Source organism: Mustela nivalis (assembly GCF_964662115.1).
Source record: "Mustela nivalis genome assembly, chromosome: 14".
Classification (NCBI taxonomy): Eukaryota; Metazoa; Chordata; class Mammalia; order Carnivora; family Mustelidae; genus Mustela; species Mustela nivalis.
The window spans coordinates 77,783,540-77,808,815 of record NC_139033.1 but is presented as its reverse complement, the minus strand read 5'-3'; the positions used below and the strand labels follow the sequence as shown (position 1 = coordinate 77,808,815).

Here is a 25,276-nt window from a genome sequence, read left to right as displayed (position 1 = left end):
TCATGACTTAAGCCAAAATGCAAGAGTTAAGACGCTCAGTCCACCAAGCCACACAGTAGCCCTATGATTTTCTTAATACCACTTTCTTTTCTCTAGCTTACTTTTATTGTAATAATACAGGATATAATACATATAAGATACAAAATAATCAGCTGTTTATGTTGTTGGTAAAGTTTCTGGTGAAGAGTAGGCTATTAGTAGTAAAATTTGGGGGGAGTTAAAACTTACATGTGGATTTTCAACTATGGGGGGATCAGTAGCCCTAATAACTACATTAAGAGTCAAATATATCTTTTTAGGAATACGGTTTCTAATAAATTTAAGAAAAATGTCATTTTTGATGTCTTTCGAATTGTCATTGTCTTTATTTTGAACCTAGCATATCTTCTACTTCTCAGTAACATGTATGATCACAAGGGTACAATATGTCTTGTTCTACCCAAAGACTTTGAGGTTTTTAACAAGATGTCCCCCACACTTAGTTATGAAACAATGGTTTGTTTCACAAATAATCTCACAAATATGTAGAAGGCAATTCATCAAATACTTCTTCAACAATTTCTGTGGACTACCCTGATGGTCAACGTGGAGATTCTGTTTGTCTTCGATGTCTGCTGACTGCTGTTTTACATGTTCTTTTTAACTTTGTGCTAAGTTCTGGGTGAGCTCCTTGGTCCTGTCATCCAGTTTGCTCAATCTGTCTTTGTCTCTACCAGATCTAGGGAGTAACTTCCCTATTGATTTATCTAACTAGGTAAATGACTATATTTTAAATTTCTAAGAATTTGGTTGCTGTTTTTCAGTGTTATCTATTTTGTTTCATTTCTTCTGTCTTTGAAAAAAATAATTTCTTGTTACCTTTTTAGGATTTACTTTAATATGTTGCATAATTTTTCATTTTACCTTCAGTGAATTCGTGTTTCTTCATGTGTTTTGAATTACTGGTTGTTTACCCATACTGAATAAGAAGGCTTCCCTGGTCTCAGCCTCTCCCTGTCTCTCTTGCTCTGATTCTAGCACTCGCCTTCTCCACATCCTCCATGCTCATCTTTCTTTCCAAAGCTTTCCAGCTGCTCTCACCTGGACCCATGGATCCTTGTGGAGACTGAGAGATCTGTCCTGTGATGACATAGGGGATTTGGGCTTCCCTGGTGTGTGTTCATAATCCATGTTCTCCCTCTTCCCCAAGCACACAGCTCCTAATAAACTATGAATCACAAAGTAGTCAGGAGCAGATTTTTTCCCAGCATCCTTTTAAAATCTGAGGAGCTGTAACCCAAACTCTTATTTTAATCAGGCTTCCTAATGATGGCTTCCTTGCTTATACCAAGTATGTAATTAGATGTTCATCATAAAGTCAACTTTGATTTTTTTTTTTTTTTGCCTGCTTCAAGAGCAGCCTGCACACAGCTTTGCATTTTTCTACTAGTTCTGCCCCTTAGAGCTGATTGTCTTCAGCTCGTGTCTGATTTTATCTTCTTGGCCATCAGCTCCATAATTTACTTATTATAGTTGACCCTTGAACAACGAAGGGGTTATGAGCACTCCCTGCCCCTGCCCCTGCCCCCCATGCAATGGAAAATCCACCTGTGACTTTTGACTCTCCAAAACATAACTACTAATAGCCTACTATTGATAGGATGCCTCACTGATAACATAGTTGATTAATGCATATTTTGTATGTTATAGTATTATACACTGTATTCTTAAAGTAAGGTAGAGAAGTGAAAATATTGATAAGAAAATTCTAAGGAAGAGAAAATACATTTATAGTGCTTTATGTGTATTAATTGAAAAAAAAAAATCCAAGGATAGGCAGGCCAGGCTGGGACAAGTGCAGGGGCAGTGATGGGTCCCACCCCAGGATGGCATGAGAATGTTTGGCTGCCAAAGGGCCTTGACTTAGCTTCCAGGGGATTCTGCAAGCAGGGACAGCTACCCTATGAGCCTGGAGGTGATCACCAACAATGGAGGGCTGTCCGCAGCCAAGGCCATGTGTGAGTACACTGGCCTTTGGAGGTGTGGAGGGGCCAAAACTGGGAGGGGCTCCCTTATGCCTTTGTGCCATCCCTGCCCTCTGGGCAAGTTCCTCTTTCAGCCCAGCCTCCTGCCCACCTGGTGTTCACCCCTACCACCCCCATCAATACATGGAGCCTCCTGCAGCCCTGCCAGGTCCTGCCTTTGCCTGGGACACTTCAGAGTGCAGCAGGCATGACCCCTGTGCAGATTGCTTTTAGTTGGGTGCCTTGAAGACTGGAGAGCAAGCAGTTGTAAAGAAATACCTTCTGGCTTTTGCTGTCAACTCTTTAAAAATCTGTGAATGAGTGGACTTGTCCAGTTCAAACTTATGTTGTCCAGTGTCCACTATATCTCCATGTGTTTAGAGCAAAGGAGATACCTCAAAGTGAGAATTGCACTCTCCCCAGCAAGTCCCAGGCCCTGGTATTTTCTGGAGTGAGAAAACTCTGTTGCTTCATGCTCTCAGTTCTGCTTCTTGTCCAAGTTTTTAGTTGTGAGGTACCTGTTGGCGTGAGATCTTATGCTAGGAGTGGTCCTTCCCTTCAGGATGCTTATGCTGTATCTGAGGACAATGAATGTCTAGAATAAGATGACTTAGTTTCCCTGTGGGTGTTGCCCCATCCCTTCAATGATGGTGGCACTGATACCCCCAGGTTTCTAGAGAGCTGATTCATGACTACTCAGAGCAATCACTGTCTTTAACTCTAGGAAGCCGCCTTGCCCACGTAACACCCATCTCTGGGAACAGCCCACATCCAATTTCTAGCCAGTGATGGGAGTGGGTGAAATACATAGGCTCAGCCACCTTGTCTCAATTATGGACAGTTGTGAAGGGCCATTCCAACTCCAAAGCTCTCTAAGGACCTTCTGAGGGCTCCACTGCCACTTCAGCCCTGGTCCAGCTTCTGCCTCCTGCCTTCTGCCTCCTGGCTCAGTTCTGCCTCCCTCACTCCCCTATTGGTAGTTTTTCCAGAGCCCTCTCCAGCAACTTCCTGTACATCAATCTCAATCTGAGTCTTTTCCTGGTGACCTAGCATAGGGCAGCAACTTACATGGTAAGGTATATATTTCCAAGTGTCAGATAAAGGCATTATACAATATAGGACTCAGAAAGGGATCCCTTTCTGTCAGAGTAGTAAGGAAAGATATAGAAGACCTAAGCCTTGGTCGTGAATGATAAATTTAGAAGGAAGGATGGAGTGGACATTTTTGATGCTGGCAGCTTCACATCCTTTTCCTAGTTCCTCACTTATCATTCTTCTATGTGCCTTGAACACTGTTTTTCTTTCTGGCACCATTTTTCTCTCTGATTATATCAGTTCATTGTGGGGTATCTTTAGGCAGAAATTATAGTACTTTAAAAGTTATTAAATAATAGCACATAATGCCGAGGTAATAAATGATGGATCCAAATGGGAAGGCAGAAAGGGAAAAAAAAAAAAAACAACTTTTTTTTTTTTTTTGGCTCCAACAATATGTTAATAAAAAAAGTTGGAAATAGAAAGTCGAGCTTTCGCAAGGGAGGATTAAGAGGTGGGTGTGGTGGGGAATTCCAAGTCCCACTTGGAGACATGCAGTGGAAATTTTTAGTCCAATTTGTGAAGGTGGGGAGAACTCTGAAGGAAATGATCTTGTCATTCATTCTTTTGTTGGCCTTGTAGTATTCCCAGAAAGACTCTCTTGCTCTTTTTAGCAAAAAAGGGTTTGAGAAGTGCTGGAATGATTACCAATAAGATTTCAAATAGAATTATGTAGTAGACATGTATTTCTTCTCTCCATTTGTAAGAGTTTGATGCTAATGAAATGGCCATTCCTGTAGATCAAAATGGTTAGTATTATCAAGTTTATGTACTCAACCTAAAAGCTTGACTGCTTAGTTGATTTTGAAGTCCCAGCACACTCTTTCTGGCTAATAGGTATCTATATTTAACCTCATTTTGAATTGAAAAGAAAAACCTCAGTTTTATATATCAACTTGCTTTTCATTTTTTCCTTCTGGAGCATAAAGTTGTGGGAAATCCTTTAAATATAAATATTTGCTTCCCAAGGTATTTTTTTCCTAGATACCATGTACATTAGCTACATGGTATTTCTACTAGGGTCCTTCTAATTAAGTTGCAAATAAATAATAAAAATATCTTGGGGGCATAAGCTGAAGACTTTGAAATATACAGAAGTTGAATTTGCATTCAATTCATTAACTTATCTATAAACTCATACCAATGAAACTTCTTGCTGTTTCATTTTCACTGAAAAGCAAATGACCACAAGGCTCAGAGCTCTCCTTTAAGAATGGCTAGGTTTATGGAATGCCTTATTTCTTATGTGGAAAATTTCAAAATTAGCTTACACATACTAGCACAATTATGAGAACCATGAATCTTCCACATTTGCATGTCACATTTCAAATCTCTTGAAAGCTAGAGAATTAGAAATATTGTCTAAGGTAATAACCTCTGAATTACTTTCAAAAGTATAATAAATTATTATTCTTATTTTTAGATTTATAACTAAGTTACCTTTATACCTGTGTTTAATTCCCAGTACCTGGATAAAATCCATAAAGTGATAAAGTCTTTTTTTTTTTTTTTAGCTTTATTTGAGGAAATTTATGGCAATTACACAGAATCTATTTAAAAAGCCTCAAATTAAAATTTATTGAGAAAAACTGTTTTCTCCTTGTTTTCTATTTCTTCTGATACAGCTCAATTTTTTTCTGCCTTCACCTTCTAATAATTAGAGTAATATAGTATATAAATAACACAGTTTGGTACCCTGTCATTCTGGCCATAAATTGTTCATTTTGCAAATCTGCTATTTGGGTACTTTTGCAAATCATCTTGAAGTTAGCATATGTATTTTTAATCCTTTTAATATATACCTCATTTTCTTATGTTTCTAATTATGAGTGATTATTTATTAGGTGACATATCTTTGGATTTTTCGTTTTTCTTGTATAAATAAGAGTGACTACTCAAAACACATGGGCAACATAATACCCTCAATTATTTCTGCACACACAAAATATTTCCAAAACCAGAAAAACCAGGGATCATTTCTAAAAATGCCATGACTTAATTGGAGCATGATTATAATTAAGTGTGTGTGTGTGTGTGAGAGAGAGAGAGAGAGAGAGAGAGAAAGAAAACAAATACATTTTTATTCATTTCTGTTGCTGTTCTTCATGACTGAAGTTTCAACTTTTCTTTAAGTACCGTTGCCCTTCTGCCTGAAGAACCCGTGTGTTAGCATTTCTTTAGAGCAGAATTTCTGATCACAGATAATTTTAGCTTTTTTGTTTGTTTGTTTTTTCACTTGAGAATGTCTGTGTTTTGACTCTTTTCCTGAAGGATATCTTCACAAGATATAGAATTCTGGGTTCATAGCTCTTTTCTTTCAAACTTCAAAAGGTGTTGTTCTATGGTGTTCTGGTCTTCATGGTTTGTGATGAAAATACGTGGTAATTCAAATAGTCTGAATGTAATGTAACATTTTTCTCTTGCTGCTTTCAGTTTTTCTTTACCTAGGTTGTCATGTATCAGGGAGTGGTTTCCTTGAGTTTATCCTCTTTAGGGTTTGCTAAGCTTATTGAACATGTACATTATGTGTGCACAAAATTTGGGGAATTTTTAGTTATTACCCATCTTTTTTTCCATACCAATCTCTTCTCTTTTCTTTGTTAACTCTAAGGACACAAATGACATAAATTATAGGTCTTTAGATGCTCAGGTCCCTGAGGGTCTATCAAGTTTTTTAGTCTTTTGCTCTGTGTTACTTGTGTTGGATAATTTCTATTAATTTTTTTAAGTTTACTGACTCATTCCTTTGTTGTCTCTCTTCTACTATTGAGCCCATTGAGGGAATTTTAAATTTCAGAAACTGTATATTTTCAGTTCTAAAATTTTATTCATTTGTTTTCCTGTACTTTCTATTTCTCTGCTAACAACTTTGATCTTTGCATTCATTCAAGATTGTTTACCTTTACCTCCATGGAGTGGGGTTGTAATGGATGTTTTAAAATCATTTTGTTGGGGCGCCTGGGTGGCTCAGTTGGTTAAGCAACTGCCTTTGGCTCAGGTCATGATCTCGGAGTCTTGGGGTCCAGTCCACATCGGGCTCCCGGCTCCATGGGGAGTCTCTTCTCCCTCTGACCTTCCCTCCCATGCTCTCTCACTCTGTCTCTCTCTCTCAAATAAATAAAATCTTAAAAAAAAAATTATTTTGTTATAATTTCAACATTTGGGTAATTTCAAAGTTGGCTTTATTGTCTTTTCTCTTAAGAATTGGGCAGATTTTCCTATGTCAAGTAATTTGGGATTATATTCTGGTCACCTTGAAGATTATGTTATGGTTTGTGCTAAAATTTGGGGGGGAACTGTTGATTTGTTTTTCTTTGTTTCTGCAGTAAGTCATGTGGGTTTCAAGTCACAAGTTTTGTCTCACTTTCTGTGGGTGGTGGTTCAATGTCAGTTCAGTTCTCAAATTCTTTGCTTTTCTGTTTCAGTCTGCCCTGCATGTGTATCACTCAGGGATCAGACTGGTACTTGAATAGTTCATTATATCATAGTTCAGTTCTCAGAGGTCTTTTGGGTTCATTCCATGCATGTGTAGTTGGGGGTGAGAGCAGACATTTACTGATATATAACAGAATTAGACGACCCCCCCCCACACCTTCTGGTTTTCTTTTTGTCGGTATCTCCCCTTTAATCTTTAGCTCTTGGGATCCCACTCCCTAGTTCCTCTAATCAGAGAGGTAAAACTGGGTGGGGAGGATGTGGAGACTTTAGAAGCCTTGAGGGCAGTAACAACAGTGCAGCTTTGCAATTGGGACAGTCTTTGGACCCTGGTCGCTGGTTCCAGCAGGAAGAGAGGAGACCTATTCTCAAAGAATTATGTTTGGTGTTCTTATATGTCTGGGGCTGTGTGAAAGGTTGATGCAAGACACTTGACTTGTTTCATCTAATTCAGACCTCACTCAAGGCAAAGAAGAGCAAGCATTTCTCGAAACCTTATAAAGCAAATTAACAACTCATAGCTGTTTGTTTCAGAAGGTTCCAAAAAGAGAGTTTCTTTGGGAAATTATGGCATCCCATAGTGCCCTTGTCTGCTGGGGAATATAGAAAGTCATATGCATTCCTAAGGCAGGATGCATACTCTAAAAAAGCTTGAGAAGATTTCAAGTTTTCACTTCTGTAAGATCTCTATTTTCAGTGCAAGCAGAAAGTATATCCTAAGGAAGAGTTGTAAATAGGCTGTGTGTTCTCTCTCTAATACACACACACACACACACACACACACACACACACACACACACATAATCCTTGCTATTCAGAAACATTTCTATGTAAAAACTAATGAAAGACAACACAAAGGAATGGACTACACGTGGAAAAAAATAAAGCTTTCATTAAAAAGAAAGTTTAGAAAAGTAACATACAGGGGTACCTGAGTGGCTCCCTCAGTTAAGCATCTGCCTTTGGTTCAGTTCATGATCTTGGGGTCTTGGGATTGAGCCCTGTTTCAAGCTCACTGGGGAATCTGATTCTTCCTCTCCCTCTGCTCCTTCTCCCTGCTATCTGTCTCAAATAAATAAACAAGTAAATAAAAATCTAAAGGAAAAAGAAAAGTATCATGCAGCTATAGCCTACAGTAATCAACAAAAACAAAATCTGAGGCAGATGAATCTGATTTCCAGAATTATCAGATGGTAGTATTAAAAATGTCTAGTTTTCAGCATAAAACTATGGAATATATAAAGAAACAAGAAAACATGATCTATTCATAGTGAAAATCAATAGGAATTTTCCCTGAGAAAGCAGACATTGAACTTACTAGACAAAGACTTTATGTTGCCTGTGTTGAGTATGTTCAAGGAGCTAAAGGAAACCATGAGAAAAGAGCTAAAGGAAGTGAAAATAACTTCTAATCAAATAGAGAAAAGCAATAAAGAGATAGAAATTGTAAAAGGTAACCAAATAGAAATTCTGGACCTGAAGAGTATAATAGCTGAAATGAAAAGCTCATCAGAGTGTTCAAATTACAGTTCTGAGCAGACAGAATAAAGAATCAATGAAGTTGAACACAGGCCAGTTGAAATTATACAGCCTGAGATCAGAGAGAGGGAAAAAAAATGAAGAAAAATGAACACAGTCTAAGAAAATTCTGGGACACTGTCAAGCATATCAACACATGCTTAATGGGAGTCCCAGAAACAGAGGAGAGAATGAAAGGGCTAGAAAGATTATTTGAAGAAATAGTGACCAAAAACTTGACAAGTTTGAAAAAACACATGAAAGTGCACATTTGAAAATCTCAATAGCTTCCAAGAGGATAAGACTGAATCACATAATAATCAAATTGTCAAGACTAAAGGCAAAGAGAAAATTCTGAAAATGGTAAGAAAGAAGTGTTTCACCACCATCAAGGAAACTTCAGTAGGATTAAGGGCAGATTCTCCTGAGAAACCATGGAAATCAGAAAGCTTATACTTTTAAACTACTGAAAGAAAAACAAAACAAAACAAAACAAAACAAAACCTGTTAACAAAGAATCTTATATCATGCAAATTAAATTTTTTAGAAACAAATGAGAACAAGAAAATCCCAGATAAACAAAAAGTAGGTTGTCACTCATAGGTCTGTCCTACAAGAAATGCTGAAGGGAATCCTTAGGCTGAGATGAAAGGGGAAAAAAACAGACAATAACTCAAAGACATTCAAAGACATGAAGAACTCCAGTAAAGGTATTGTATAGGTAAATATAAAATACAGTATTGCTGCATCTTTGGTTCATTACTTCTCTTTTAATTTCCTTTATTATTTAAAAGACAAATGCATAAAGCAGTAATCACAAATCTATAAGTAGGTATACAATGTATAAAAATGTAAATTGTGACAACAACATAAAAAGGGGTGAAGTCATATAGAAGCAGAGATTTTGTATGATATTAAAGCTAAGTTGTTATCAGTTCAAACTAGATTATTATAAATTTAGGATATCAACTGTAATCCCTCTGTTAACAAGTAGGAAAATATCTAAAAATATATACACAAAAGAAAATGTGCAGGGAGTCAAAATGATACCCTACAAAAATTAATTAAATATGGAAGAATTAAGTAATAGAGGAAGTGAGGAACAAAAAGGGTATAGATATACAGAAAAAAATAGCAAAATGACAGAAACATGTCCTTAGAAATGATTTTTATGTAATTGGATTAAACTCTCCAATGAAAGGCAAAGATGGTGAAATGGATGATAAAACATGATTCAGTTGTATGTTGTCTTCAGGAAACTAACTTAAAATTCAAAGACAAAGTTGGTTGAAAGTGGAAGGATGGAAAAAGAAATACTATGCAAATTATAACCAAAAAGTACAGAGGTCATTACATTAATATACAAAATACACTCCAAGTCAAAAACCGTTATGGGGGCACCTGCATGGCTCAGTGGGTTAAGCCTCTGCCTTTGGCTCAGGTCATGATCTTGGGGTCCTGGGATCGAGCACCACATCAGGTTCTCTGCTCAGTGGGGAGCCTGCTTCCTTCTCTTTCTGCCTGCCTCTCTGCCTACTTGTGATCTCTGTCTTTCAAATAAATAAATAAAATACTTTTTAAAAACTGTTACAAATAAGGCATTATATATCAATGACATGTCAATTCATCAAGAATATACAACAAGGATAAACATGTACTTACCAAACAACAGAGTCCCCAGATATGGGAATCAAACTTTGGCAGTCTTGAAAAGGATAAAGAGACAATTCTACTGTAATAATTGGATATTTCAAAAGTCCACTTTCAATACTGGAAAGAGCATCTAGATAAAATATCAATCAGGAAAAAGAGGACTTGAAAATACCATAACCCAACAAGACTATGTGTGTGTATGTATATATATTTATATATATATATAGAGAGAGAGAGAGCTCACTGCATGAACAGTAAGAGAATGCATATTCTTCTCAAGTTTACATGAAATATGTTCCAGAAGAGACCATATGTGGAGCCATGAAAGAATACTCAAGAAGTTTTAAAAGATTGAATCATATAGTTTTCAAATTACAATGGAATAAAGCCAGAAATTAATAACAGAAGGAAAAGTGAAAAATTTGCAGATACCTGGAAATTAAACAATGCATTCCTAGACTCCAGTGGGACAAAGAGGTAATTACAAGGAAAATTGGAGAATACTTGGAGACAAATGAAAATAGAAATGCAATATACCAAAACTTATTGGGTGCAATAAATTGAGAGAGAATTTGTTGCGAGAATCAATAAAACTAAAAGTTGGTTCTTTGAAGAGATCAACATAAATGAGAGACCTTTAGCTAAATTAACAAATCTAAAGTGAGAACAGATGCAGATGATAAAATCAGAAATGAAAGTGGAGACAATACTACCAACTGTATAGAATTAAAATAATCATATGTGAGTATTATGAACAAGGATATGCCAACGTATTAGATAACATAATTGAAATGGTGAAATTTCTAGAAAACAAATTACCAAAATTGACACAAAAGGAAATAGAAAATATAAACAGACCTATAAAAGTAAAGAATTGAATCAGTAATCAGAAACCTCTCAACACAGAAAAGTCTTGTACCAGATAGCTTCACTGGTAAATTCTACCAAAAATTTAAAGAAAAATTAACACCAGTACTTCTCAAACTTTTCCAAAATGTAACATAGAATAAGAGGGAACACTTCCTAACTTATTCTGTGACACCAGTAACAAAACTAGACAACACAAGGAAAAAAACAAAAACAAAAACAGAAAAATTGCATCCAATACCCCTTACGAATATAGATGTAAAAGTCTTCAGTGAAATGCTCATGAACTGAATCCAACAGCACTTTAAAAGGATTATACACTGTGACCAAGTGGAATTTATTTTATCCTGCAAGGGTGGGTCAACATAAAAAAATCAATGTAATGCACCATATGAATAGGACAAAAGAGGAAATAAAAACATAATCATCTCAATTGACCCAGATTTGTATTAAAGAAGTGATTACATTAAAATGAAGCCATTAGAATGAGTCCTAATCCAGTCTATCTGGTGTTATAAAAAGGAGACGGTTGGACACACAGATTCCAGGGATGCATGTGCATAGAGAACAGACCATGTAAGGACACAGCACAAAGGCAGACACCTGAAGGCAGCAAATGAAACAGAGAGGCCTCAGAAGAAACCAGAAATTGCTGATATCTTGAACTTGGATGTTTTGTCTTCAGAACTGTGAGAAAATATATTTCTGTTGCTTGGGCCACCTAATTGTGGTACTCTGTTCTGGCAGCCCTAGCAAATTAATACATCTGCTTTTACAGTTGCTAGTCAACACTGTGACGCAAGTTCTGGCCAGAGAAGTGAGGTGAAAAAAAAGGTAAAAGACTACCAAATTGGAAAAGCAAAAGTAAGACTATCCTTATTAAAAGATGGCATGTTCCCATATATAGAAAATTTCAAAGAATCCATAAAAATACTACCAGAGCTAATAAAGAAATTCAGCAAAGTTGCAGGGTGCAAGATCAACACACAAAAATTGGTTACATTTCTGTACATGGAAAATGAACAATCTGTAGAAGAAATTAAGAAAGCGATTCCATTTACTTTAGCAAAGCAACTAATAAAATATCTAGGAATAAGTTTAACCAATGAGGTGAAAGACTTCTGCACTGAAAATGTTAAACATGCTGACAAAAATTAAAGAGGATTTAAACAAATAGAAAATCCTATGCTCATAGGTTAAAAAATTTAATATCCTTAAGATCTCATTATTACCCGAAACAAACCATAGATGAAGTGCAATCCCTGTCAAAATTCCAATGGCCTTTTTTTTTTTAAATAAAAAAGGTAATTCTTAAACTCATATGGAATTGCAAGGGTCCCAAATAGCCAAAACAGTATCGAAAAAAGAACAAAGTTTCAGCCCTCACACTTCTGTCTCTTGATTTTAATACTTACTGCAAAGCTATGATAATGAAAATATGGTATTTCTATAAGGATAGAAAGGTAGACCAATAAAATAGAATTGAGTGTTCTCCAAAGAAGATACGCAAATGGCCAAACAAGCACATGAACAGGTGCTCAACATCATTAGTCATTAGGAAAATGAAATCAAAACCACAACGTGATACCACTTGACAGCCACTAGAATGACTATTAATATAAAAAGTAATTTTAAAAAATCAGAAAATACCAAGTTCTGGCAGAGATATGGAGAAAGTGGAACTCTTGTACATGGTTTGTAGGAATGTAAAATGGTGCACCTGCTATAGAAAATAGTTTGGCTGCTTTCCAGAAAGCTAAATATGTAATTACCATATGATCCTTGTATGTACAATTCTTACCTATGTACATAAAATAAGTGGAAAAAGTACTCTAACAAATACCTATACATAATATTTACAGTAGTTAAAAGGTAGATCCAACCCAAATATCTGTCCACAGATGAATAAATGAATAAATGTTTGTCGGGAGCCAGTACAGGAGGCCTACTATAAGAGCTGTAAGGGACTGAATTTGATTGGCTGTTCATTTAGGTCCACTCACGCGGGAAGTGCATGAGCACTGCGGTGATTGGCTAGGCGGGCTAAGCTGCCGGTGTATATATGCTTGAATGTACTTGTAGAGGGGCGGGCCCGCGGGGAGCCCGGCCGCGCCGCGGGGGCCTCGGCGGGCCGCAGCCCTGACCATGGCGGGGCGGCGGGGGCGCCGGGCGCCGAGGCGGCGGCGCGAGGCCCTGGAGGCGGCGGTGGCACCCGAGGGGCGGCGGGAGCTGCGTGCTGTGCTGCGCCAGAGGGGGAAGAAGATAAAAAGAAGCCATTAAAGAAGTTTGCCTCCACGCGTGTCTCCGTGTCGTTCTTGCGGGCCGAGAGCGACAAGTGGTGCCGAAACCCGGGAACTCGTGCAGAAGAGACGCGTGGAGTGAGGCAACGATAAGGTAAAGAGTGCACCTATTTCTGTCTAGTGACAGGGAAAGTTCCTCAAGTCGAGGACGAGAGTAGAAAGCTTTCCGGGATGGGAAACGAGATGGCTGCAAAGTTCCTAGGATAAGGACGAGAGTAAAGCTTTCCGGTATGGGAAACGAGATGGCCACATATAAAATGCTGGGGCCGCTTTCTGATATCCTTAAAGCAATTGGTACTCCTTTAAAAAATAAAACAGCTCGTTTGTTTTTGAGAAAAGTGGGACAAACGGCTCCCTGGTTTTTGGAAAGGAGCAGAGGAGGGAAATTGCCCAAAAGCCAAAAGGTGAGCAAGATGCAAAAGGAGCTTGCAAAAAAGGAGGAAAAGCTAAAGAAGGCTATGGCGCAGCTCAAAATGCAGGGGAAAGTTATGGCGCAGCTGAAATTAAAAGTGAAAGAAGGAGCTATGGCGCAGTTACAAACAGAGACGGAAGTGGTAGATAACTTAGATCTTATGCCCACGCGCCCAGCCCCAACAGCGCCACCTTATGAGGGGCCTCCTCCGTATAAACCTTGCTGCACCAAGGCCTGCTATTGTGCGAGCTGCACCGCACGAGTGGCTGCCATAGTAGCCTCTCAGGAGTTTGGGTGGGAACAGGATTCTCATTCAGTCCTAAAATCCCCACTTACTCTAACTCCACCTTTTTTGGCTATAATTATACCTACCAAGACCTGGGGCAAGGCGAGTCAGCTCACCTTCTAGATAGGTGGCTGCTCTGCAACGGGGCACAGGCATGTACAGGCTTGGAAAGCTTTCACTTTATTAATGGGACTACATGGCATAACTGTACGTACAACTATCACATAGGCTCTCGATTTGAAAAAATTGGATTCCACTTTAGGTAAGGCTGGGCCCTTCTTCAGGTTCACGAGAGACTTCATTACGACTTCACATTTTTTTGTTTAGTTTAAACTTTAGTGATAACGTACCTTTAATACGGATTCCATTTGTTTTTAAAACCTTGTAAATATAAAAGTTTGAATTAAAACAACTGTTATTATTGCAAGGGTAATTCAAGTTTACATGGTTTTTACATTTTCAATGGTGTGATGACTTTTTTGATTCTGTGTACTCCAAGGTACTGGAAAAGTTTTTCTTTTACCAAATTTTTTCAACTTCTACTAAGTATAATTTAATGTAAAGTGATGAAAACTTGTGCTAATTAATGTATTCTAATATGTGATATAGTTTACAAGTTATAATTATTAAATGTCCATAATTTGGAATGCTGTTATTTATCAGTAAATGTAAATTATTTGAGGCATCTAGCCATACACATCAGAACTTCTTAACCTGTCTGCGTTCTGTAGTATAATTATATTATAAACTGATGACTGATACCGTCATTCTTGATTCTTCATGGCATCAAGTCACTGAAATGAAAATATGGGAGTATTTATTTACTTTTTGTAACTAAGTTGGAAACAAAAAATGATAAAAGGAAGTATGTAAGGGGAAAATGATTCTCGTTAAATCCTGCATTTTCAGTCTCCGTTGTGTCATGTGTATCAACATATTACATACTCCATGTAAAAATTTGCTTAAAGTATACAGCATTTAGCATGTAGTATATATGCCGTAGGTATTAGGTTGAAACACTAAAGTCTGCCAGAAACTTTAGACAGTAGCAAGAAAATTGTTTTGTTTTTTCTTGGAGAGTATCAGTTTTGCAAACTTCAGTTGTAAATTCAAAGGGCTGACTTTAGTTCTTCCATGGTAATGGCTTGAATAACATCATCTTTGGGATATTGCACCTCAGCTAAGCACATAAGTTACTCACCATTGCCCGTCTGTGTTAGAGCTCCCTTTCTCTTCATAGTTTTTAATGCTTCTACTATTAACAAGTCATCTAGTCTCTCTTGTGAGTCCCAGAATTGTCTGCTATCAGAATGTTGGAACGCCACGGTGGGAGACTCGGCAGTAATAGCCAAGATACCAACGTATATCCCGATGCCAGTACAGGTGAACCCCGACAACCTGCCGGTGCTGCTTCGACATAAACGAGACTTTGGAATAACAGCAGCCATTATTGCAGCTATCGCAGCATCCACCGCCACTGCTACTGCTGCCGCGGTAGCGTTGACAACCTCGGTACAGACAGCCGCCATGCTCAACAACGTCACAGGAATGGTCGCTGAAGCATTGGCTACGCAAGAACAAATTAACGGACATTTGCATGCTGGGATCCTTATTGTAAATCAAAGGGTTGATCTTGTACAGGAACAACTTGATATCCTAGAGTCAATTGTGTCAATTAGGATGCATACATAATATGGCCGGACTTTGTATCACCCCTATAGCTCATAACAACTTATCCTTAGCAGCTAACCTCTCTAGACAGTTAGGAAATATGCTTAATGGTACCTGGAACCGTCAATTTCAAAATTTAACTAAGCAATTACGAGCTCAAATTATATCCATATTCTACCAAAGTAACTATTGCACCTGTTAGTGAGTGGAAAAAAATGTTACAGCAATCTGTTTCGTTCCTCAAACAGTGGGCCGGACTTGGTGCCATGGCTGTTCTCTTAATCACAGCTAACATACTAATGTTACGTTGGGTGTGTGGCCATGTCCGTCGCAATCAACGACAATAACACCTCATGGTTCAAGCCATGATGGCTCCTGAAGCTGGTACCTCCCCCCAGATATGGCTAAGTATGCTAGATCGGTAGTCAAAGACGGGTAAGACTGATCCCACACCATAGCAACCTAAGACAGGGGCTCTTCGACCAGGGAGAGTACCCGATGACGGGTAAGCATGTGTGCTGAGGATTGGCAACCTAAGACAGGCACGATCTCAGCCATTATAAATAAATAAAAAAGGGGGAGATGTCGGGAGCCAGTACAGGAGGCCTACTATAAGAGCTGTAAGGGACTGAATTTGATTGGCTGTTCATTTAGGTCCACTCACGCGGGAAGTGCATGAGCACTGCGGTGATTGGCTAGGCGGGCTAAGCTGCCGGTGTATATATGCTTGAATGTACTTGTAGAGGGGCGGGCCCGCGGGGAGCCCGGCCGCGCCGCGGGGGCCTCGGCGGGCCGCAGCCCTGACCATGGCGGGGCGGCGGGGGCGCCGGGCGCCGAGGCGGCGGCGCGAGGCCCTGGAGGCGGCGGTGGCACCCGAGGGGCGGCGGGAGCTGCGTGCTGTGCTGCGCCAGAGGGGGAAGAAGATAAAAAGAAGCCATTAAAGAAGTTTGCCTCCACGCGTGTCTCCGTGTCGTTCTTGCGGGCCGAGAGCGACAAATGTTCATACGTACAATGGAATAATTTTCAGCCATAAAATAATGGAGTACCAACACACAGTACAACATGGCTGAGCTTGAAAACATCATACTAAGAGAAAAGAAGCCAGACACAAAAGGCCACATAATGTCTGATAATATTTATGGGAAATACCCAGAGACAGAAAGCTGACTTGTGGTTTTCAGCAGGGAGGAGAAGCAGGAATTGAAAAAGTAACTGTTTAGTGGGTGTTACTGGAGTGATGAAAATGTTTTGTCAAGTAGTTAGAGAAAATGGTTGCACAGGGCGCCTGGGTGGCTCAGTGGTTAAGCCGCTGCCTTCGGCTCAGGTCATGATCTCGGGGTCCTGGGATCGAGTCCCGCATCGGGCTCTCTGCTCGGCAGGGAGCCTGCTTCCCTCTCTCTCTCTCTGCCTGCCTCTCCATCTACTTGTGATTTCTCTCTGTCAAATAAATAAATAAAATCTTTAAAAAAAAAAAAAAAGAAAGAAAATGGTTGCACAACATTGAGAATATACTAAATGCCTCTGAAATTTTATACGTTATTTGTGTGTGTGTGTGTATAAAATACATATTTGAATTATATATATATGTAAATAATATAAAATCAGGAAATGTTACTGTAAAGGAATACTTGACAAGTAAAACCCAATTATTCATATCACATAATTATACTTTATTTAATCCTTAGTTGTCCCTATGAAAGCAATAAAAACTACAGTAGGATTGAGAAGAAATCAGAAGACTAATTCCCTTGCCTTCTGCTTATATTTATTTTAAACTTTCCATTGCCCTAAAAAGCTAATAAATTCAGCTTCCTTCAGCTATGTTTTTAAATAACTGGCTACATGCCAAAACTCTGTATGTCAAAAGTTAGAAAAATTGAAAGAAAAGGCATTTTCAAATGAAATGCACATTTTAGGTAGATATATTTTATATGTATTTTAGGTATATATATTTTATGTTTATGACATTTTAAGCCTTTAAGCTTCCCTTTTTTTTTTTTGCAGTTCCATGTCTTCCCTGAGGACATTTTATGGGCTCTTCTTCCTTAGGTCCATGTGAGCAGCACTCACAGAGGCTCTCAAGTCAACATTAGAAACACTGAAGCAAATATCCTGAGCTCAGAGCCTGGGGGGAGCCAATGTTCCAGCTGCCATGGCAGCAGATCAGGGGCTGGTAACTCAGTGGCTTAAAAGAGTTGGTGCAGCCACTTTGGAGAACAGTGTGGAGTTTCCTCAAGAAATTAAAAATAGAGCTGCAATTGCACTACTGGGTATTTACCCCAAAGATACAGATGTAGTGAAAAGAAGGGCCATCTGTACCCCAATGTTTATAGCAGCAATGGCCACGGTCGCCAAACTGTGGAAAGAACCAAGATGCCCTTCAATGGACGAATGGATAAGGAAGATGTGGTCCATATACACTATGGAGTATTATGTCTCCATCAGAAAGGATGAATACCCAACTTTTGTAGCAACATGGATGGGACTGGAAGAGATTATGCTGAGTGAAATAAGTCAAGCAGAGAGAGTCAATTATCATATGGTTTCACTTATTTGTGGAGCATAACAAATAGCATGGAGGACAAGGGGAGTTAGAGAGGAGAAGGGAGTTGAGGGAAATTGGAAGGGGAGGTGAACCATGAGAGACTATGGACTCTGAAAAACAATCTGAGGGGTTTGAAGCGGCGGAGGGTGGGAGGTTGGGGGAACCAGGTGGTGGGTATTAGAGAGGGCACGGATTGCATGGAGCACTGGGTGTGGTGCAAAAACAAGGAATACCGTTATGCTGGGAAAAAAAAAAAAAAAAAGAGTGGCTAGGAGATGAGTGGTTTCCCATGACTTTGCTTTGCCTATCCTATTGCACAGGATTTAATGGAATCTTCTCCTGGGCTACTAAGAAATCCCTCTTCCAGTATGGGCTTGTTGAATGTAGACTTGAAAGATATTCAATTTATGGTATCTTGATATTTTCATTTAGTGCCTCAATTTTCTTTTTTGACATCAGAGTAGTCATCAAGTCATTACACTGTGGCAAACAGTTTTCTTAACCTCTAGAGAAGAATTTTAGGCTAAGATGAGATAATGTAACTTTTGGTTAGATCTTAAAGATCACTATGTGCATTTGCACATGTATACGGAAATATAAAATTATATATGCCAATATGACATGTATGTATTTAGCTTATGTATTTATCATTATGTAAACATAAACTTTGTACGTACATAAATATGTAAATATACCACATATCTATCATGTATATTTTTGCCATATAAATAAATTTTATTATGTATAAAGTATTAGAGTGTCAAAGGCCTGGCAGCCTCTCTAAACAGAGTTGCATGGCCAGAGGCAGACCAAGGACCAGAATGTAGGTCACCCCATCCAACACCCACCTAGTCCTCTTCAGAGAAGTGTTGCAACAGTTTATTCATCAATTCACAAGAATAGTTTTATTTTAGGATTGTTCAGAGTGTCTCTCATTTTGTTGATCTACTCTTGCTTGTTTGTCCCCCATTCTCTTTCCTATTTCCTGCCTCCCCATGTGAAACTATACAAATGTGTTTTGTACATATATTAAATATCCATAAACACACTGGTGTTAAACATATATGTTGTTTTTCCAGGTCTGTGTTCTTAATTTATCTGAATGATCTTGTGTTCTGTGTCCCATTTCTTTCCTTATCATTTCTTAACCCAATTTTTTTTTAAGATCCACATTATGTTCTGCCTTCATGCACCTAATGTATTAAGAGGCTTATTCAACTCATTTTTTATATATTCATCTCTTTTGTGGTGGAAAATTGGAATGTCTCCAATTCTCTGCTACTACAGACAAGGATATAAAGAATATCCTGACTCAAGCCCCCATGTAGACCTGCTGCAAAAATTTCTCTGGAGTTTATAACTCAGAGAGTGATTGCCAAGTCAGAGCCTTAGGCATACTTAACTACTGACCTCCAGAAGGACTACCAGTTTCACATGACTAGCAAAACATTCGCTCCCCTTACAAAAAAACCCGATATTATGAATCTTTATAATTTAATATGATGGCTATAAAATGTTAACCCGTTTGTGTCTTAACTATAATGTCTCTATTAAATGTCTCTATGCTTTTTGGTCCTCTGTATAAACATATTGCCCTCTCAAGTTTTCTCTTGTGAGATGCTTATTAGATGTACTGCTTCTATTCTATAGGTTGACCAGTCTTCTTGTTGATATGCAAGCATTCTTTATCTATTTGAAGTATTAATTTCATGGAAACTCATCTCTAATCTTAGATTTCCCAGTTATTCCTCTGTCAGTGAATTTTATTTATGGTGGCATTTGTTGGATTTTCAATTTTAATGTGGTCAAATTTATTTATTTATTTATCTATCTATCTATCTATCTATTTATTTATTTATTTATTTTTGGCCTTCTAACTTATGCTTTGGGTCTTAGTTTAGAGGCAATCCCCATGGAAAAGGCACGAAGTTATTCTTTCATGTTTTCATCTATTGACTTTTTAGAATTTTCGCTTTCACATTTAGATCTTTATTCACCTGAAGATCACCTTTGTGGAGGGGTATAGCATCATCATCATCATCATCATTATTATTATTATTATTAATTTATTGAAGCCATTTTTTCATATGCTAGCCTGTTCTGACTACCTTGTGGGATCAACTTTGACGTTTATCAAATTCATGTAAGCAAATTAGGTTTTTTTCCTGAACTCTATGTAGTGTTCCATTTGACTTTTTTCCCTTTCTGTAAGAAATCTAAGTTCTGTTTGTTTTATTTTAACTTACGGATTTATAGCATACCTTGATTGTCTATTAGGACAAACACTCCTCACCCATTTTTTATCTTACTTCTCAAAATTTCAAAGTTGGTCTGGCAATTCCTAGGTTTTTTTCCCCCCAATATATTTTTAAATAAGTTTGTTGAATTCCTTAAAAATTCTTTTCTTATATATTTTGAAATATGTTTGTTGGTGGCCTGAAGGTTTCTCCTGTCATTGTATTTGAAGTTGCATTGAACTTGTAGACTAAATTTGGGAAAAACTGATTTTTTTTTTCATATTGAGTTATCTCATTCATGAATGTGGTATATCTCTTCATTTATTCGGGTCTTATAGTTTGTTTTTCTGTTGGATTTTACAGTTTTGTCCATAAAGGTCTTGTGTATTTTTTGTTAAGGGTTATTCTTGTATATATTTTTTCAGTCCAGTTTCAACCTATAGGATATATTTATATGTATATAATTTATCACAAGGGATTGGTTTGCACTATTGATTATATGAGCTGCCTAAGCAAGTCCAAAATCCATAAGGTAGGCTTTCAGGAAGGTTAGAAGTACGGTCATGGGCAAGTTGAAATTCATGGGCGCAGTCAAACTACTATGCTCTGGTGACAGAGTTTCCTTTCTCTCTCCCTTCCCCCCACCCTCTCTCTCTCCCTTTCTCTATTCAGACCTATTTTCAAGACTTCTAACTGATGGAATCAGACCAGCCCAAATTGTCAAGGATACTATCAGTACTTAAAGTCAGTTGATTATGGACTTCGATCACACCTCTAAATTCATGGCACTATGTAGATTAGTGTTTTGATTAAATAACTGGAGACCATTGCCCAGCCAAACTGATACATTGGCAAAACCTTTTACAGTACAGTTTTGTTTGCTAACTTAAGTTATGTTTTGTTTTCTGTTTGATTATTGCTAATCAATGTAGAGGAGCTATATTGATTTTTGTAAGATGATATTGTGTCTAAATCACTTTCTGAATTGTGTTTTTTCTGGTGGTTGGTCTGGGGCTTCACTCTTACATTCTGTGTGGGTGATGCTATCATCTGCAAATAGTTTAAGGGGATGTTATCTGCAAACAATTGTAGTTCTTACAATTCTTGATTCTTTTTCTTATCTGATGACTTTGGCCAGTGCGCCCACTGATACGTTAAGTGATGGCAAGGATAGCAAGTGTCCTTGGTCGTTCTCTGACAGTAATGTATATCTAAAGTTCCACCACAGACAGGATGCTTGCTTTCGTTACGGTATTGAATCCTTCATCATTTTATGGATATTTCCTTCGATTCCTAGTTTATTGAGTGTTACCTTCTTTCATCATAAATAGCATTTGTATTTTATGAAATGCTTCTTCTACATCCATTTAGAAGATTATGATATCAGCCCACTGGTGTGTAACATACACATTTACATTTACTAATGTTAAATCACATTTGTTTCTCTGCAATAAATAAACCCTAGTTACTTTGGGAGTGGGGAGCAGGTAGTAATTGACACAAAATGTTTCACTAGTTTCAGGTATACAACATGGTGATTCACCTTTTCTGTATGTTACATATGCTCACCACAAGTGTAGCTATCATTCATCTGTCACTATACCATGCTAGGACAATATCATTAATAAATTCCCAATGCTATACCTTTTATTCCCATGACTTATTTGTTCCATAACTAGAAGCCTATGTCTCTCACCCCCTTTCACCTATTTTGCCCATCCCTCCACCCGTTCCCTCCTGACACCCACTAGTTTGTTCTCTGTATTTATAGGTCTGATTCTGCTCTTTTCAATCTAGCTTATTATGATGTGTTATATTCTTACTATGCTTGTTCAGTTGGTTAGCAAATATCTTTTCTGATAATGTATGTCTCTGTTCATAAGTAAAACAGGCTTATAACTCCTCTTTTTATTTTCTAGCCTGATTTTACTTTAAATGTCAAGTTACTCTAACTTTGTAAAATATTTTAGGAAATGTCCCTTCTTTCCCTACTCTCTGCAACTACTTTTATAAGATAGGGGTTGTTTGTTCCTTCAACTTTGGCAGAACTCTTACAAAATTTTTTGGGCCAGGGGCTATTTGTGGGTCCATTTTGTGGTAATTTGTCATCTAATAAGTAGGAAAGCATTTTTCTTTTACATTGAATTTTTAATCAATATTTATTTATTTATGTGTTTATTTTAGAGAGAGAGAGTGCGTGCACGAGCTGGGGGGAGGGGTAGTGGGAGACTCAGACTCCCCACACTGAGCAGGGAACCCCATGCGGGACTCAATTCCAGGACCCTGGGATCATGACCTGAGCCAAAGGCAGATACTTACCTGAGCCACCCAGGTGCCTGAATTTTTAATCAATATTAGTTGTATAATTTTATAAAGAGAATAAGATAGCTTTAGCTTTGGACTAATAATTGAGTATTATTACACCTGATACACTTCCAAGTGTGTCTTATAATAGATGAGGCAGAAATGGGATCCAGATGGAACGCTCCAGATGTCAGATTAAGTCCGTTGCCTTTGAAACTCCCTTAATTCTCCATGCTTCTTCCCATCTAGGACATACGGGCCGGCTATTAAAGTCTCTGTGCTTCACCAGTCTTTCCTTCCTGTTGCTGCATATCATCTTCCATATCACGTTGGCTAGCCTGGAAGCTCAACACCGTATTGGACCTGGTTACAACTGTGAGTGTTATGGTGATTTTTTTCCCTTCATATTATGGATGAATAAAGCTATGTGTCATAATGCTCATAACAATCTATGCAGCAATTACATGGTAGAATTCATGATCATTTCTGGTCATTCAGCGATCCTGTACTGCAACTGTCATGGAAAATTGGGTAATACAAGCAACTTAATGAATAAATTTTCAACAAAACTTAGATATGGTCCCTATTTGTAGGCAAGACATTATTACTGGGCTTAGTCTAAAAAAACAACAACAAGATTTATATTAGTCCCTGGAGCATACAGTACAGCTAGTGAGGCAAGCTATGTACAATTTCTAACATGACTAATATGAGTACAAAAATTGGATAACATTATATGACTGTGACCTCAATCCTATTCTATAGCATAATGGAAGATTTCATGTGCCTTTATAGGAAAAAAATACAATGACATGTAGTTTCTTTTTTATTTATTTAAGATTTTATTTGTTTATTTGACAGAGAGAAAGCAAGATCACAAGTAGGCAGAGAGGCAGGCAGAGAGGGGGGGGAAGCAGGCTCCTTGCTGAGCAGAGAGCCTGGTGTGGGGCTCGATCCCAGGACCCTAAGATCATGACCTGGGCTGAAGGCAGAGCCTTAACCCACTGAGCCACCCAGGGGCCCCAATGTAGTTTCCTTTTTTTAAAAAAAATTTTTTTAAGATTTTATTTATTAATTTGACAGACAGAGAGCACAAGTAGGCAGAGAGGCAGGCAGAGAGAGAGAAGGGGAAGCAGGCTCCCTGCCAAAGCGGAGAACCCAATCCAGGATTCGATCCTAGGATCCTGGGATCACGACCTGAGCCGAAGGCAATGGCTTAACCCACTAAGCCACCCAGGCGCCCCTGTAGTTTCTTTTTAATTGAGAGTTTTTTACTGCTACTCATACAGAAATAATATGTCTCATATGTATCATATTTTGAAGTTATGATCTGAAAATGTCAACATCTATATTCTTTATCTAGGCAGTGTCATGTTTCCAAAATTAACTTGTTACTGGATAAATTTGCCTTCAGTTTTTCTAGGATGTGTGATTGTTATTTGAAAAAAGAATGACAAGTTGGTAGAATACAACACTCATGTTTTAAGTTAAATCTATAGAAACCCTGACATATTTGAAATGGATTATAGTAAGTTTTAAATTGTCAGCTTTTCTTTGAATAAACGCAAAGTGAGGTTTAAATTTCCTGATCTTTCATAAAGGCAAGCACAAATAATAGGAAGTAAACCCACACTTCCCTGCAAAATAAAAATGATTAAAATTCTTCATGGATCAAAAACTATTAACATAAATCTCTCTAGTGAGAGATCCTTTAGTAAAATCCATATTTATAAATTATTCAGTATCCTTCAGCATATAACTTTTAGAAAGCTACCTTTTACAGACCTAAAGTTAGTATTTATTTTGGCCATTTTACTGAGTTCAGAATCCATTGGATAATAATATGTATCAAAATGGTTTTGCTGTGAAATCCATGATTTAAGATATGGTTCTTATTTTTAAGTTAGCATATAATTCATATACAATAAAATTCACTGATGTAAGGATTACAAATGAGTGGCTTTTAGAGTGTGGAACCATTGCTGCTCTCTGATTCCAGAACACTTCCATTGGTCCCCTGCCCACAGAAGAGTAATTCTCCATTCCCTCTCCACCCAACCCTAGGCAAATACTAACCTACTTTCTGCCTCTGTTAGATTTACCTGCTCTGGACATTTCACCTAAACAGAATCATACAATATGTAACCTTCTGTATCTGGCTTCCTTCACTGAGCATGATGTTCTCAAGTTTCATCCATGTTGTAGCGTGCTTCAGTACTCCCTTTTCATGGCCGCATAATATTCCATCAATAACGTGGCTTTACTGTTTGGTGAAAGTCACTTCATTATTCAAAACTTGATAAAAGAAAATGTTTATATAATAAGTAGTTTAGTTATGTTTTAATGATTAAAAAATTATTACATTTGACTGGGTTCAGATCTTTTTAGACTTAATAGAAATATTATAGCAATATTTCCTTGTGCTTCTCAATCTCAAATCCTTTTGATACTTCTTAAGAAGACATTCCTAGGATCATGAGGAAAGATTTTTTTAACCAAAAATGTTGTCTGAATAAAAGGCTATTTCATGGATAATGATTTATCTATCACTGAAAGTATTTAATCACAAGATAGAGAACAACTCATTCAGTTTTTTAAAAATTTGAGTTTATAAATATATATCTTGCCTGTGTCTACAAAATAATTTAGATGCTGAGTGATATTGTAGAAACAACTGTACTGGAGGGTGTCTAGATTAAGTGCGGTTCATCATTTCTTCTCACCCAGAGTCTAACTGTTTCTAATTTTTATGCAAAATGATGAATTTTGGGCTTGGGAGTTCAAACCCTGAGTAGGGTGTAGAGATGACTTTAATAAATAAAACTTTAAAAAGGATGATTTTCCACATGTGCTTTGGTGAGTGCTGTGAAGTGTGTAAACCTGGTGATTCACAGACCTGTACCCCTGGGGATAAAAATATATGTTTATAAAAAATAAAAAATTATATTAA

The 25,276-nt window shown here is 37.7% G+C and overlaps 1 protein-coding gene across 8 annotated transcripts in view; it reads left to right on the top strand.

Annotated features, from left to right (window-relative positions):
- The window catches only part of PIEZO2 (piezo type mechanosensitive ion channel component 2), a 451,232-nt gene that overhangs the window by 139,818 nt on the left and 286,138 nt on the right, over positions 1–25,276 (top strand). For all 8 annotated transcript variants that reach the window (XM_082697369.1, XM_082697373.1, XM_082697368.1 and 5 more), the window contains exon 3: positions 22,576–22,701. In XM_082697369.1, coding sequence (XP_082553495.1) covers positions 22,576–22,701 — 126 coding nt within the window. The remainder of the gene's footprint in view (positions 1–22,575; positions 22,702–25,276) is intronic.